The sequence below is a fragment of the Pholcus phalangioides genome, unplaced genomic scaffold (assembly GCF_987345545.1).
Source record: "Pholcus phalangioides strain wild (caught in Gottingen) unplaced genomic scaffold, Ppha-v1.0 ptg000007l_1, whole genome shotgun sequence".
NCBI classification, from domain to species: Eukaryota; Metazoa; Arthropoda; class Arachnida; order Araneae; family Pholcidae; genus Pholcus; species Pholcus phalangioides.
In genome coordinates this window covers 34,159,571-34,175,126 of record NW_028301600.1, presented here as the reverse complement: position 1 = coordinate 34,175,126, position 15,556 = coordinate 34,159,571, and the positions used below count along the sequence as shown (strand labels likewise).

Here is a 15,556-nt window from a genome sequence, read left to right as displayed (position 1 = left end):
GTTTTTGGAGTTGAATAGAAGAAATTGTATCTATATTTGAGGTTCTATCGTCGTTATTTGTGAGAAATAATTTCTGGTTTTTAGCCATGAAAATTATCATTTTAAACACATAAATTTACCTTAGGTCAAGTACTAAAATTTCTGATTTTAGTAAATTTGCATTATTAAATGTCATTATCTTACGTCTTATACGATTATAGATGTTAATTAAGTTCTTGATGTTATCGTGGTAGGCACCTCCCCACACTGTAATAGCGTAATAAGTTACTCCTGATTGGATCCAAGCATGGAAAACTGTTTTAAGGAGTTCCGGACTTATAATGTTTCTTAATCTATATAAAGCTGCAATTTGTTTTCTTTTCTTATTACAGACATTGTTAGATGGCTATTCCATTTCAAATCGTCTTGTATAACTACACAGAAATAGGTATATTCTCTTACTCTTTCTATGTCACTGCAAGAGCAGCTTTGAGAGGGGTATTTGCAAGCGTGCAATCTTAGTGATATTGGTGTTTCTGGTTTTATATCTTTAATTTTTAGACACAAATTTTGTTTTTCTACGTTTGGAAGTAATTTATTTTTTGCTAGCCACGTGTTAATCTGTGTAAGGTCACCTTCAATTTTTCTTTTCGTCGTCTTTTGCAATTTTAGAAGGCATAATTCATTTATATAAATCAGAAAGGGAGTGGGACCGAGTATTGTTCCCTATTCCTCTTTTTATTTCAAGATAACTACTTTTTCATTTTCTATCTGAACTGCCTGTATTCGTCCATAACAGTACATCTCAAACCAACGCAAAAGTTCACCACGGATTCCAGCTCTCTCCATCTTATGTAACAACAGAGTTAGATCTACATTATCAAAAGCTCTTTTCAAGTCGATAAAAACTGATAATGAATAATTATTGTGGTTGAAGCTCTAGTTAAGGTATTCATTCACTTTTTTGCGATTGCTATTTCAGTGATTTTTCTTGTTTGAAAACCGTACTGATTCTCAGCGAAGAAGTCTATACGTTTCAAGCAATTAACCAATTTTGTTTCCACACCTTTCTCAATTATTGTTGAAAAAACTGAGAGTGCTGAAAAAAATAGGTCTATAGCTTGCTAGAAGGTTGTATCTTCTTTTTTAAAAATTGGGTACACAATAGATACTTTGAGTTCGGGATAGAAAATTCCTTCGATTAGTGATGTATTTATTAGGAATAGTAACAAGTCATTATGATATTCGTCTATGATTTTTATCATTTTTACTGATATACCACCATATCCTGTAGCTTTTTATGTTCATTTAGTTCAGATATTATCTTGTGTGGATGATTGTTTCCAATGGAAGATATCATCATTGAAGATATCGATGTATTGCTGTCATAGTTTGAAGAAGTTCCTATATTGGAATATTCACTAAGTTTCGATTTATAAAATCTGCATCAAAGTTTTCATCCAATTGTTTGCAGTTTGTTGTACCTGGCGGGGTAATTTTTTTTTTCTTCGTTATAGTTTGGTTTACAAACTGCCATTGTTTGCGAATATCATTTTATTACAATTTAAAATTTTTTTCTGAAGTATTCGTTTTTCACTACCTTGATCTCCTATTTCAGAGCTTTTTCGTAATTTTTATACGTATCTTCATAGTACTTAACATGGGGGTATTTTTATGTTTTCTGTAGAGTTTTTCTTTGATATTAATTTTATTTATTAAATGTGTTTATTAATTCAATTTTTATCATTTTTGCGTTTTATCGGTTTTTTTCTGTTTCCCATAGGTTTTTATTCAACGTAATAATATGATGGAATCGTTTATGTTTATTGAAAATATCATAATCTTCATATACGTTGTTAAGGTTTATATTTACTATAAATTTCTCAAATTTTTTTGTAATTTATTATTGTTTTGTTATTTATTTTTTGGGGAATTTTTATTTCACGTTTTTTAGAAATGTATCCTAATATTGGAAAGTGATCAGTTATTCTAGAATTATACACAATAAATTTTTGAAATGTATTCATTTTTGTTCTATAATAAACGTGATCTATATACAAGTGCCCCTATCTCTAGATTCTCTGGTAATTTGATTTATTAGTGAGATTAATCCGTTTATGCACATTGTATCTTTGCAGTAATTGACATCGGTGTCATCAACAAGAATATTTATATTACAATCTCCAATGATTAACATGTTACTTTTTTTGTGAGAAAGATATTCAACTCTAAGTTGAACTCACTTAGGTATGCAGATGTGATCTATATATCAACAAGAGATATTAGTTTTATATTATCAATATACACATTCATGACTTCAGCCGTTTTGAAGTCCACTAATTTTTCGACAGCACCAAGTTCATGTCTGACAAACACCTCTAGATCTGTTGTAATCATTAAATTTAACAAAACAGTCATACTCGACAAAGCAAACATATAATCATTTATATCATATATTGATATTTCATCTTCCTGAGCCCATATCTCAGTGAGGCAGATTACCTCAATTTGTACTTCAAGCGATTTAAAAAATACCAAAAATTCATCAAAGATTTTTGGGATGCTTCGAATATTTAAATTTAAAAATGTAATAACATCATTACCATTTCCCTCGTATTTCAATATTTGGAAAAATTTATATCTGTTTATAGATCTATAAGTTGAATCAACATTAAATTGATTAGTATTTAATGTCTGTTCAGCTGACATAAAGGCACAAAGATATGAATATATTATTTTCTAATATGAAATATTTACGATACGTTAGGAAAAAAAACATTTTCGTAACAATCCAAAAAATTTGTGGTTTTCCCTTCAATTTTATCCATTTTAACTAAACACATAGTACGAGTATATATATATACTAGGGGGACTCTAAACCCCCCCCCCCCCACTTCTCTTCACAACATATCTTGTTTATTTCGTCCCACTTCATCAGCGCGCTATGGAAAGAGACGTGTGAAAGCACCAGCTTACTGAAGAAGCGAATTTTAATAAAAATAATGATAAAGCAACAAAAAACAAATGAGATTCATCAAGCACCCCTAGAAACTGGGGCCCCAGATTCAATTCGCTGAATTTTAGTGGGGCCCACACTGGATATATCTCGGGCTACCGATGTGTTGCAAATTTTACAATGTTAAACAACAAAAATCAATGAGATACATCCAGGGGCCACGAATTAGAACCTATCAACATTCCCATGGAGCACTGACCTGGAAGCTTGTCGGACACACCCCTGTAAGGGGCCACGAAAATTTTTCATTTTTTTCAATTTTGCAATGAATAAAATACAGGGCCCCACATCCAGTAGCGGGAACACAATACGCAGATTTTTAGTGGGGAATCCAGACTGGATTTATCTCGGTTTTCCGCTGTTGCAAATTGTATAATGTTAAAAAACAAAAAGAATCAGATTCATCCAGAGCCCCAAAATGAAACCTGTAAACATGGGGCCCCCGACTTGGAAGTTCGTCGGTCATCCCCCACTGCGAGTGCCATGAAAAATTTTCATTTGTATTCGTTTTACCAACGAATAAAATCCAGGGCCCCCAACCTATTACCCGGGACACCAATTCGCATACTTTTAGTGGGGCCCCAGACTGGCTTTATCTCGGGCTTCCGCTGTTGCAAATTCTACAACAGAAAAGAATGAGATTCATCCAGGGCCCCCAAAATGAAACCTGTAAACATGGGGCCCCCGACTTGGTGACTTGGAAGCTTGTCAGTCATATCCCGCTGCGAGTGCCATGAAACATTTTCATTTGTATTCGTTTTACCAACGAATAAAATCGAGGGCCTCAACCAATTACCCGGGACACCAATTCGCATACTTTTAGTGGGGCCCCAGACTGGCTTTATCTCGGGCTTCCGCTGTTGCAAATTCTACAACAGAAAAGAATGAGATTCATCCAGGGCCCCCAAAATGAAACCTGTAAACATGGGGCCCCGACTTGGAAGCTTGTCGGTCATCCCCCGGTGCGAATGCCATGAAAAATTTTCATTTGCATTCGTTTTACCAACGAATAAAATCCAGGACCACCCACGCAACTACCCGTGACCGAATTCGCAAATTTTTTGGAGCCCCCAGACTGGATATGTCTTGTGCTTCTGCTATCGCAAATTTTTCAACGTTAAAGCAGCAAGAAAAGAATGAGATCCATCAAGGGCCCCTGGAAATGAAAACTTTTAACTTTCCCATGAAGGTATACGTACAATCCCCCCCCCGGGTACCCCGACCCTGTGTGTTGGGAGCACTGTTGTTATATGTATATTATACATATACATACCTCTCGGCATGACCCCCCTCCCCCCACAAGGGCAGGGCTGATAGGACCAGAACGATTCTTATCACTTTTTGATTTTTCACACTATAAATTAACCACAGAGGGGCCCTGAAAAGCTGGTTTGGGGGCTCGCCATCTAAATTCCAGCCTAAGGGCCCTGCTGTAGGATGTGGGAGCCTCTCGGTACATGCACATAACATGGTCCCGATGGGTCAAATGGGTCCCAATATGTGTTAGAGTTAAATGAATACTTGACCCAAAATCGTAACCGACTTCCGTAACACAAAAACGTAACAGATTTCCGTCACTCAAAAACTTCACCCAATTCCGTCACTCGGTTGCTTAGCAACAGGCCCTTTTCGAGTTTGTGATTTTATATTATAGAGTAGATATATTAGTTGCATAGGAAAGAAAATTAATAAAATATAAACAAAACCACACACACACTTCTTTGAATTTCATTCATTACCTTGCAATGTGATGTGGATTTCTCCGATTGTTCAGAGGCTCCGCTTTCATCATCTTTGATTTTTAGTTGATCCGAAAAGTCCTTGTTCCATACTCGTATCACCTTAGATGTTGGATTTTTCCTTCCTTGACCCAGGAGTAGGCGTAATCGTTGTTAATTTCAAATTGCCTTGCACAATAAAACAATCTCTTGACAGCTACGGTTAGATGTTCATTTACGTATATCCTTCGTGATCCGAATTCAGGATCGATTTTATTAGCACAGTCAGATTTTCCGATTTTGCTTTGCTTACATTTCGTTCTAGATTGTCCTGATGAAAGTCGCACTATAATCGGCTTTGGTTTTTTTTTTTACTCTTAGTTGAAACCCGATGCATAACTTGTATAGGTGTTAGGTCGGTTATCCCCAGTTCATTTTTTATAGTTTCTACAATGTGTTCAATATTTTCATCTCTGTCCTCAGGCACTCCATTTATCTCGATATTGCATGCTCGGCTTTTCGTTTCCAATGAAGTTAATCTATCGCTCATCTCGTATAATGCCGGTTTGAGAGAATTGTTTTCCGCTTGAAAATGCTGCATTTTTTTTTCGACATTGTTCACCGTTGTTTTTGTGTTGTTGAGCTCCTTTCCGAGGTCTTTTATAGATGCAAAAATGAAATTTATCGATTGCTTGATATCCTCAAATGTGTTTTCGTAGATGTTCCTGCTTTTCAAGTACACTGTTTATAGATTTCTCTACCGTGTAGATCATCTCAGTTAGAAAATCCCGTATCATTTTTATTCGCAACAAAAAGTTATATTTGATTAATTGATTAATAAAATTTAGTAAGTTGTTCTACGCTGTAAAGCATTTTACCGCACAGCACTTTCGTGTAACTACACAGAAAATAGCTTGACGGCAACTTCATTTACACTTTCAGACGGTAGATAATGCAAAATAGTGATGTTATTACACACCCTCGAAAAAACAAACTGATGAGGAATTTAAAATATATCGAAGGTGGTTTCGAGTGAAATATAAATAATGTCGTTGCAGTGGTTAAAATATCGTTATAGAGGGAAAGAATATCGTTCTATCGAGAGAAGCTTAACGTTACACTATAGACAATTCCAAACAAGATTTGAAAAAATATCGTTGTAGAGAGATTTATCGTTATATCGACTATCATTGTGGTGAGGTTTCACTGCATTACTTTTAGAAAATAATCTTAATTTATAACTATACACTAGCATTCTTATTTCTGTAAAGCCTAATTTCAGAATGACTTTCAGTTTTTCAGATTATTTAAAAGACATGAATATTAGTTACATCATTCAACATGAAAATTAATTCTTTTTTCTGTCACACACTGTGTCGAATCAGGTAGCCAGTAACTTTATACCTTTTTCTGTTAATGTAACTTCTACATTGAATAACCCATCACCATTTCTAATGTATAAGATCTAGAAAGATGTCACTTGCACGTCACTTGTTAATTGCATACACAAAAGAACATTAAACATTCTTTCGTATAAACCCCATATGAAACGAATACCGACCCACATTGTCATACGAATAGCTGAGCCTAATGTTAGTCTATCTTCCAACTAAATATTAAATCTAACATAATATATTTAAGACCATTCCACAGCAAATATATAACCGTGCATTTTTATTTAGTTAATTAATCAAGAATATAAGTCAAAACGTTATTGTAAAACGCATGTAGCTCATTATCATCGAAAAGAATTACATCAGTTTCTACCTTCAATTCCCAAATGATTTCAACACAAATAAAATGAAAATTTAAATATGTTCTATGAATAATAATTTCGAGACAGAAAAAAAAATCTTATTAGCATTTCTGATTAATGCTTGGACGATTTGAAAAATAACAATGATTGTTATGAAACGGGAATTTCGTTAACTTTGTTTCAGTTATTTATGATTCATTGCAGAAAAAAATATTAACTTATTTGAATAATAAGACTGACGAAATTAATAACGCAAAGAATTTAAGTTTTACAGATATTCGACTTAATGTGGGTTTTGTTTTTGAAACGTCTCTCTCGTGTAGTTATAAAATTATTCAATTGTTTATTATTTATTGAAAAGAAAATATCTGAAATAACGGTAGACACGCGAGTAATCCTTGAATGTTTTGACACTTCTTGTGTCAGTTTAGGATTTAAAAATTGTAAAACAAAAATAGTTTTTTAGACAAGTCATTTTTATATTTAATGAACTTTTCTTTATTTTTACCAATGGTAGCTAATCGATACTCAGTGAAGAAATCTGGGCTTTTTTGGCTGTTTGAAGTCATTTTAAAAATTTTCCAACTGTTGTATGCATGTTTACCTAAAGAAAGGTTTATCTGAGAACATTTAGTTTTTCCTGAAAATGAAAAAAAAATCGTTGCATCACTGAAAATATTTTGACTCTTCCAAAAATATTTTTTTCGCTGGAGATCGAAAATGAGAGACGTAAAATATTTATTGAATTAAATTCTTCCTAATAGATTATAGAGAACTCAAAGATGAATAATTATACGAATAACAAACGTGGTTCAAGAAAACTCTATAAACGAGAAAGCACTAAGCAAAGATCGAAAATAGAACTTATGTTTTGATTAGTGAATCCTCAGTTAGGACCAGCTGATGCTTCAAAATAAATGTTTGAAAAGCAAGACGTATAAGCCATTTCCCACGTTTCGAAACGGTATCTTCGAATGGAAATTCAATTTAAACGCAAGAACTCTTTCAATATCTCATTAGCATATTAAACTGGTGGAATGTACGTATTATTGATTATATCGAAAATAATGCATCGATTTTAAATGGTCGATCTGGAGAGGAAAATCTCCGCGTTTCCAGCTTCAAAAACAGTTTATTGACAGTTCTGACAGACTGGTGGATGGAATGCAATGAAAGAGAGATGCAAATTGAATAACGATGGCATATTACGTTCACAAAATCCTCGCTTATATATCACAAATACCGAAACTTCTTTTTGAAAAATTAAATAAATAGAATAGAGAGTTTCTAGTATTTCAATCTATGCCTCAGTGACAAAATGTCGTTATAGAATGTCGCAAAATAGAACATGATGTATGTATATGAGCTTAACTGTACGTTTATACTGAATGTGTTTTTTGTGTCATAAATGCATACAAGAAAATAATTATCTATAACGTTTTTTAATCCTTTAGGTTCCGTGTATATTTCAATATACAAAGTAAGTACATGGTCGTAAGACCCATTATAACAATTTTTCTCCATAATTTTTTTATAGTTTAGAAAGTTTTAGTTAAAATCTTTTAGCACCATTAAAGGATAAAATACCGCTATACAAGTAAAATATATATTTTTTTAATTTAGAAAGAGTTGATCCCTTGTCGGTGTCATTTTTTGAGCACTGCTAAAATTTTACGTGTTCAGAGATTTATAAAATCACACCAAATTGAAGGAATTGGAAATAAAATTCAAGGAAACAACTATTCAACTTTGTTAAGCAAGATTTTTTACCCCTTTATAGATAACATTAAAATCAAGGCAAACTGTATATTTCACCCTTAATTAACCATTTTAGCTAATTAAAAAGACTGTAATTAATTAAATTGCTGAGTTGATGTATTTTTTCAATTAGAAATATACTAACAGCATCAATTTACATCCGCTTTCGTAAAAATAAAAATTCAATCATTTTTTATGGGGGTGAAACATAAAGGGTTAAATTCACTCTCATTTCAAATTTTTTAGGTGAAAGTTAAAAATACCAATAATCAGACTTTGAAACATGTATTCATCATAAGTTTCCGTTTAAAAGTTTTATCTTCGACCAATTTTGAGGTTGGTTCAGCTGACGTGAAATATTTGATGTCTTACGAACCAAAGATGAAAACGTGAAGAATAATATACACTTCATAATTTATTATAAGAACCAATGAGTCAATATTTGATGTATAGTCACGTTATAATGAAAACGTCCATATACGTTGATATCATAAAAACATTTATTCCATCAAATAATAGATTTTTAGGCCAGAATAAATATTTTGTTATAAATTTATTGAATTTTCTTTTCAGCATTTATCTTCTGAGCATGAATCGCAAGAATCTGTTAGATTCTCTAAAGGAAAACAGAAAAAAAAGCTGCTGAGTTGGATACATGTGTAAGAATACGAAAACGAAATAAAATACACTGTTGGAATATTTTTACTTTTATTCAGAAACTTTGATCTAGGAAAGTTTCGCCGAACTAAAACAAAAAAAAATGACTCTTACACATAACGTATGTCCCATCTTTACACGAAGGATATATTCCTTTAATAAATTTTAAGCTTGAAAGCATATATAAGCTCAGTACCACATTATAAATTCTTTTTAACAGAGCTTATACAAAAAATATGACGTTAAAAACTTTTCTTTTTCTAGAAAATAGAATTGCGGAGACCCGGACATCTTTTTGTGCTTTTACTGGGACTTTACTTTTTTTCTTCAAAAATACATGCATACACATCAAAAACAAGATAATGCATCACTTTCTTGCATAAACTCTTCTAGTCTAAGAGAAAAATTATAAAGCAATGTACGTTGTGTTTTTCCTCTTTCCAATAAAAATGCAGATAAGGTTCATTTTTGAAAATGATTTCCCTTTCTACAAGAGAGACATTCAAAAATAATTTTCTTTCAATATATACGAGAATATAATTCATATCAAACAGCGCAAGTTTCTTTCGCAATCTTTTTCCACTTGGTCAAGGAAATGTTTTTAAAAATACCATTGAATTTATTCAAATCTCCTGAACTTCCTTCGCGTCGAATAAAAATGAAATATAAAAACTAACTTACAAAAGTTATGGAAAGAGCGAGAGAGAGAGAGGAAAAACCTAAATAGATTCACCCAAACAAACTTTATAAACAAACGTTTTATTGAAAGTGTACGAATGTGTTCCGTACGTGCTGAAGGATTGTCTGGGAATAACGATGAACGAGCAAGAAAAATCCAAGAACCTGATTTCACAAGACTTTTTTTTTCCCCTTTGAAGAAAGGATTTAGACTGTGTATAAATCTCTCACGAATTCAAAAATCCATGATTTATCATAATATTTCGACGTGAGTATTGTTTGACAAAAACTAAAATATGTATGAAGTAGAAAGCAAAAAAAATAGTAGTCTTGCTATAGAGTTTTAAATGATTGAATCGAATTTGAATTAAATGATAGTTCTCGGAAACAACTCACGGGTAAATAGGTTAGCGTATTAGAAAAACTCAATAGGCCATACATAAATTACATTAAAAACAAAATTACAAATACACGTTCATTTTGATGGCCCCAAAGAGTCTGATAATTCTTTTTTTTTAATGCGCATAGGGACCGTTCAAGTATTACGTCATCATCGATGGGGGGGGGGATTCCCGATTTGCTGACTTTTGATGACAAGTGGGGGGGGGGGGGGTTTGGATAATGCTTACGTCATCAACCACTCTTTATGAAAATATGAGTTAGGATTCAGAGGAGCAGAGCTGATGACGATATTTTGCTGATAAGGGGAGGGGAGGGGGTCAAAAATGGCTAAAAATTTGCTTACGTAATACTTGAACGGCCCCATACATACTATTTCTTCGAATTTCTCATTACTATATTTTTTTTCATTTTAATGACTAAGCGTGTTATTGAAAAAATTCTTTGATTGAATGAATAACTTCAATAGATACACTCTGTTTATTTATAAATAGGCAAAAATTCATTGTTATTTTCCTTCTTCTTTATGTGTGGTTAAGTTTCTTCAATCGAAAATGTCAGAACACTGATTTTTTGTACGTTGAATCATTAGTTGAACTAGGTATTTTTCCAGCTCTTGTAAGCTAGGAAATTCTCTTTTTATAGTTGAAAAAAAGCATCAGCATAAACACATAATTAACAAAATGCCTTTTTGAAGGTTCGCGTTACGTTTGCATTAGTCAAAATTCAAGTGTGTGAAGGCGTGTTTTGCATATTTAGCTGAAATAATTTTTTTATGAACTGTTTTTTATATAATCGCCTGTACTTTCACGAAAATTTATTACAATTCTTTGAAAAAATTCATTGGCTTTATTTTTTTTTCAATTTATACTTCCATTCTAAACGTTAATCTTCAAGTTTTTTCAGATATTTCATAAAATTAAAAATTAATATCTCTTAGAGACACAAAAAAACATTGTAATCGGATATTTTGAAGCGTGTTTTTTTCTGTAGTCGTCTTAAAGAAAAATGATTAATTTTTAAGTTATAAAGATTGTATTTTATTTTTTGAAGTATTTATAGTTTTACATTGCATGTTTGGCAATTGTTTTATGAACTTTTATAGAAAATTAAGATGATTTACCATTTAATATTCTGCGACATACATTCGTTTTTTATTCAAAGATTCAATTTTCCTTATGCCATTCGGAAAACTACGAATAAATAATTAAACAATTCCAAATAAAAATGAAATTATTTTGAAATTGAATAAAAATTTTAAATTTGAGTGAAATTTAGAAAATACATTCAAGATTTTATTTCAGACGTACATCTAAATTGATATAGACTGAACCTTACGATTAAATTTATTTTCTTGTTTTATACTCAAGATGGTTTCATTTATGAATGATGATTGAACTTTTTTATTTTCTGTTTTTGTTTTTAAACACTACAAAAACTAAAATAAAAATTACATTAACGAAGAAATATATTTTCTTTCATCAAGCCTAATTTTACATGAAACCTATATCTTTGAAAATAGGGAAAAAATTGAAATATATTTCTTAAATGAGTATTCGAATGTACGGGAGTTCAATGACCCATTGAATTCGATTATTTCCGTGAATCGCGGGAATTGAACAGATGTTACACCACTTCTCTCAACTGCATCATCTTTTCACACACACACAAGACTACTTTTTTTTTTCATGAAAAACTTTCAAAAATTCTTTCATATTTGCACCATAAGTTCGTAACCTAAGCTTCAAAGAAATTAGAACGTGTTCACCATATCGAATGTGAGAACACTTGAAGAGTTTAATAATTCTCTTTTTTATGTGAAATGCCACATGTTTTACAAGTGTGAAAAATTCAACATTTCTCCCTAAAACTAGTGTAATTTTTAGCCATCCTATTGTAGGAGGTTTATAAGAAACTTGGACCATAAAACGATGTCGATAAAAACAAACATTTTTCCTGTGATGAAACCAAGTCTGAATTTTTATTCTTGCATTCAATCCTTTAAAAACTGAAAATAAACAAATGACATGGTAATATTAAAACAAATACAGTATACTTCTTTTGAAAGTGCTGGCTTCTATGAGAAAGTATAAGATAAAAATATATGGTGTGTTTTTTTGACACTCGGTTGAATTTATGTCTTATGTTCAAGAAAAAATTGTTTTAACGATTTGTTCTGAAAAAAATAAAAAAATTGTAAATTTTAAAAATATCCATTTCATAATAATGGAAACTCTCCTGTGATTCTTAAAGATACATTTCCAATAGGAAATGAATTTGCTTCTACAAAGAACACGACAACACTTATGAGACGAGAGAAGTCGAATAAGAAAATATAGGACGCTAATAAAAAACGTCTTAACCAGCAAGAAATCTGAGAAGAAAAAAAAAATTAAAATTATATAAAACTTGCAAGTGAAGAGTTTGGGGAAAAACTAACATGAACTTTTTCGATGAAAAGCCGTCAAAAAAGTTTTCGGCGCGAATAATAAAAATATTTTTATAACAAAAAAGGGAATCATTTTACTTGTCAAATAAAACTACTAGGATAATGAATAGGTTTTAAGAAAGGAAATGAGTTTCGGACTAAAAATAGCTCGTATCTCTTCTCTGGTAGATCTTGTTCATTGAAAACTACTAAGCTCTTAGATAACAAGAGTATAATGACATAGTATCGACATAGTTTGTGAAAGATTCTTTTACTTACTAATTAAATTGAAAGAATAAAACCGTTCTTGATATATTTCGAAAATGAACACTCATTAAGTTAATATTGCATGTTTAATGTGCAAATTTTAATCACTTAAGAAATTTTTCTCGACTTTACGGAAAAATGTGCACGATACATAAAAGGAGGGAAAAAATATTTTCTCTCAAAGTTAATTATTTTCTTTGTTTATTCTATAATTTGATTATTTTGGGTGTTTTCAGGAATCCACGGAAAAAAGAAAATTCAAAAGAATAGCCACCCTTTGAACAATGTGGAAAATGGAACTGAACAAGAACATTTAAGCTGTTTTGTATCATGAATGAATGAACATTTCTCGTTATAACTGTACGTGACAAGATACGACTGACCTTATATTTAAAACTTATCATGAGCTACTACGTGAACTAGCCTCTATATATACCAGAATATTTTTATAAGAGAATTTTTTTAAGTGGAAAGAATCATGGCACTAAAAGAAATTCCCGATAGATACTTGGGCATGATTATTCATTTCATAATGAATTTCCATAATGACACATCGGAGTTCAATCGCCCTCACATAAGATTGTCTTTTCATTCTTCTTACATCTTCTTCGTCATAATGTATGCTCTTCTTGTCATTGCTGGCGTAGTGGCAAACATTTATATGCTGAAAAGCATCATTATTCATAGACAGCAATGGGTGAGAGCACATAAGTATCTAGCTTGCAATGCTCTCAACGATTTGCTGAAAAGCGCAATCGTCTTGCCCATATCGTTGTCCACTACACTGCTACAGAACTGGGTTTATGGCAATTTTCTTTGTCATTTCTTCCCTATGCTGCAAGATGTCCCTTTTCACGCAACAATGCTGACATTCTTATTGATTATATTTGATCGCTACCGAGAGATACTATACCCCATCAAGCCACGTATGCCATCTTGTTTCTGCATAATAAGTGTTTGGGTCGCTAGCGTGTTTGCTGTGCTCCCTTACGCAGTATATACACGCTACTTGAATTTGGAAGAATATTTGGGATCCCAGTTCCGGGGAACAGGAATATGCGCAGTAAATGTAGAGAATAACATAGAGGAGTATATCCGAGGACTGTTCATCTTAATGTATGTCTTGCCACTTGGCCTGATTGCATTTCTGCACGTTAAATCCTCGGAAGAGATCAAAACTCGTCAATCTGCTTATACAGTCGTGTTCCATGAAACTACCAATCGAGGCCGGACTGGTAATGAATCTCCCACGTCGCTCACCCCATGCATGCCAAATACTACTACTACTAGTGCCAATGATGATTCGAGGAAACCCTCGTCGGTAACACTATCCGTGCCATCAAATGTTTTATCTGCACGTTCGAGCACAGATGAGCGTCCTCCCCAAGAAATAACTTTACGTATAGCGACAGCAAATGATGGAGATGATCATGATTGGGCACTCGAAAAACGCATTCAGTCTTATCTTGTCACAGTTATTGGTGTATACGCTGCTTGTTTATTGCCGCTTAATCTGGTACGCCTACTGAAGCATGTCATTTATGAAACATACGAGAATAGCCACCATTTTGACTACACCTTCATTGCCGTCGTGTGGATAGCTTTCATACCTACTGTGGCAACTCCTATAATTTATAAGACGAGTAAAATATCTGGTAACAGACCCGCTGATATCAGTCGCTACTTGAGATTGGGAAGAGCTTCTGATGTATCATTCTCAACTTGCGATTCGAATAAGCGAAATTCCACATCCAAAACCGATTGCCCTGGTGAAGGTGCCAGAGATATCTAATCTCTCAACTAAATTGTGCATTCTTGAATATGTTATTATCGTGACGTGCTATATTTTTTCACCTGCTCTTAATGAAATCCTGAAACAGTTTCTGATGTGACATCCAAAAACGGTTGTTTTGTGATGAAGGTACCAGAGATAAGTAATTATTCAGTAAATTGTGCGTTGTGTGTATTCCTAAATCTCTGTCGTTATTATAACGTGTTATACTTGTTTCACCTGCTCGTGAGTTTACTTCAGTTTCTAACGTGCCACCTAAAAACGATTGCCCTGGTGAAAGTACCAGAGATATCTAATCTGTCACTAAATTGTGTATTCTTGAATCCGTCATTATTTCGACGTGTTATATTTTTTTCACTTGCTCGTGAGTTCACTTCAGTTTCTGATGTACTATCTAAAACGATTGCCCTGGTGAAGGTACCAGAGATATTGAATCTCTCACTAAATTGTGTATTCTTGAATGTCATTATATTGTAACCAGTTATATTTTTATTTACCTGCTTATGAGTTTACTTTAGTTTCTGATGTGCCAGTTGCATGGGAAACGTCTTTTAGCATACCAACAGGTGTATGTAAATGGTATGTCTATATTGAGATCGATGTTAAAATAAAGTAAAACATAAATCAGAATCTTCAAACATAATACATGTTAAAAACTCCATGTTGTCCTCACTCTACATGTATACTCTTTTGTTGTATAAGTTTGAGTTCAATAAAGTATGTATGTGTGGTTATTATCTTGTTTTTAGTGTACACATATAAAATTAAATCAAGCAGTGAAGAAGTGGATTCCCAAAAAAATGCAACTATGAACGTATATACGTATTATTATTATTATGACTCCATAAACAAACGTTGTAAGCTTCAAACATTTAAAAATCTAAAATTATCATCGAACCTTTCTTAAAGATGAGTCATTTATCTATCTGTTAGTTTGAACAATCTTCAAAGCTGCATCCTATCCTTAAAAACAAGCTATAACTAGTCTTGAAGCCAACGGAGAATAACCGAAATTTTCGATGGAACTCGTAAAAGATGTGAAAGGGTCATAAAAATTTGATTAGCCTCCAGCAATTTTTACAAATATAAGGCCTCCACAAGGCGTAGA

The 15,556-nt window shown here is 32.6% G+C and overlaps 1 protein-coding gene across 5 annotated transcripts in view; it reads left to right on the top strand.

Moving 5' to 3' along the window:
- Window positions 1-15,182, top strand: part of LOC149085219 (orexin/Hypocretin receptor type 1) — a 62,397-nt gene extending 47,215 nt beyond the window's left edge. For 2 of the 5 annotated variants that reach the window (XM_089233089.1, XM_089233091.1), the window contains exons 2-4: window positions 7,924-7,949; window positions 8,801-8,886; window positions 12,893-15,182. In XM_089233089.1, coding sequence (XP_089089215.1) covers window positions 13,135-14,448 — 1,314 coding nt within the window. In that variant the 5' untranslated portion in view covers window positions 7,924-7,949; window positions 8,801-8,886; window positions 12,893-13,134 and the 3' untranslated portion in view covers window positions 14,449-15,182. The remainder of the gene's footprint in view (window positions 1-7,923; window positions 7,950-8,800; window positions 8,887-12,892) is intronic. The other 3 variants (XM_089233090.1, XM_089233092.1, XM_089233094.1) reach the window with 2 other exon arrangements.
- The last annotated feature ends 374 nt before the right edge of the window (window positions 15,183-15,556 follow it).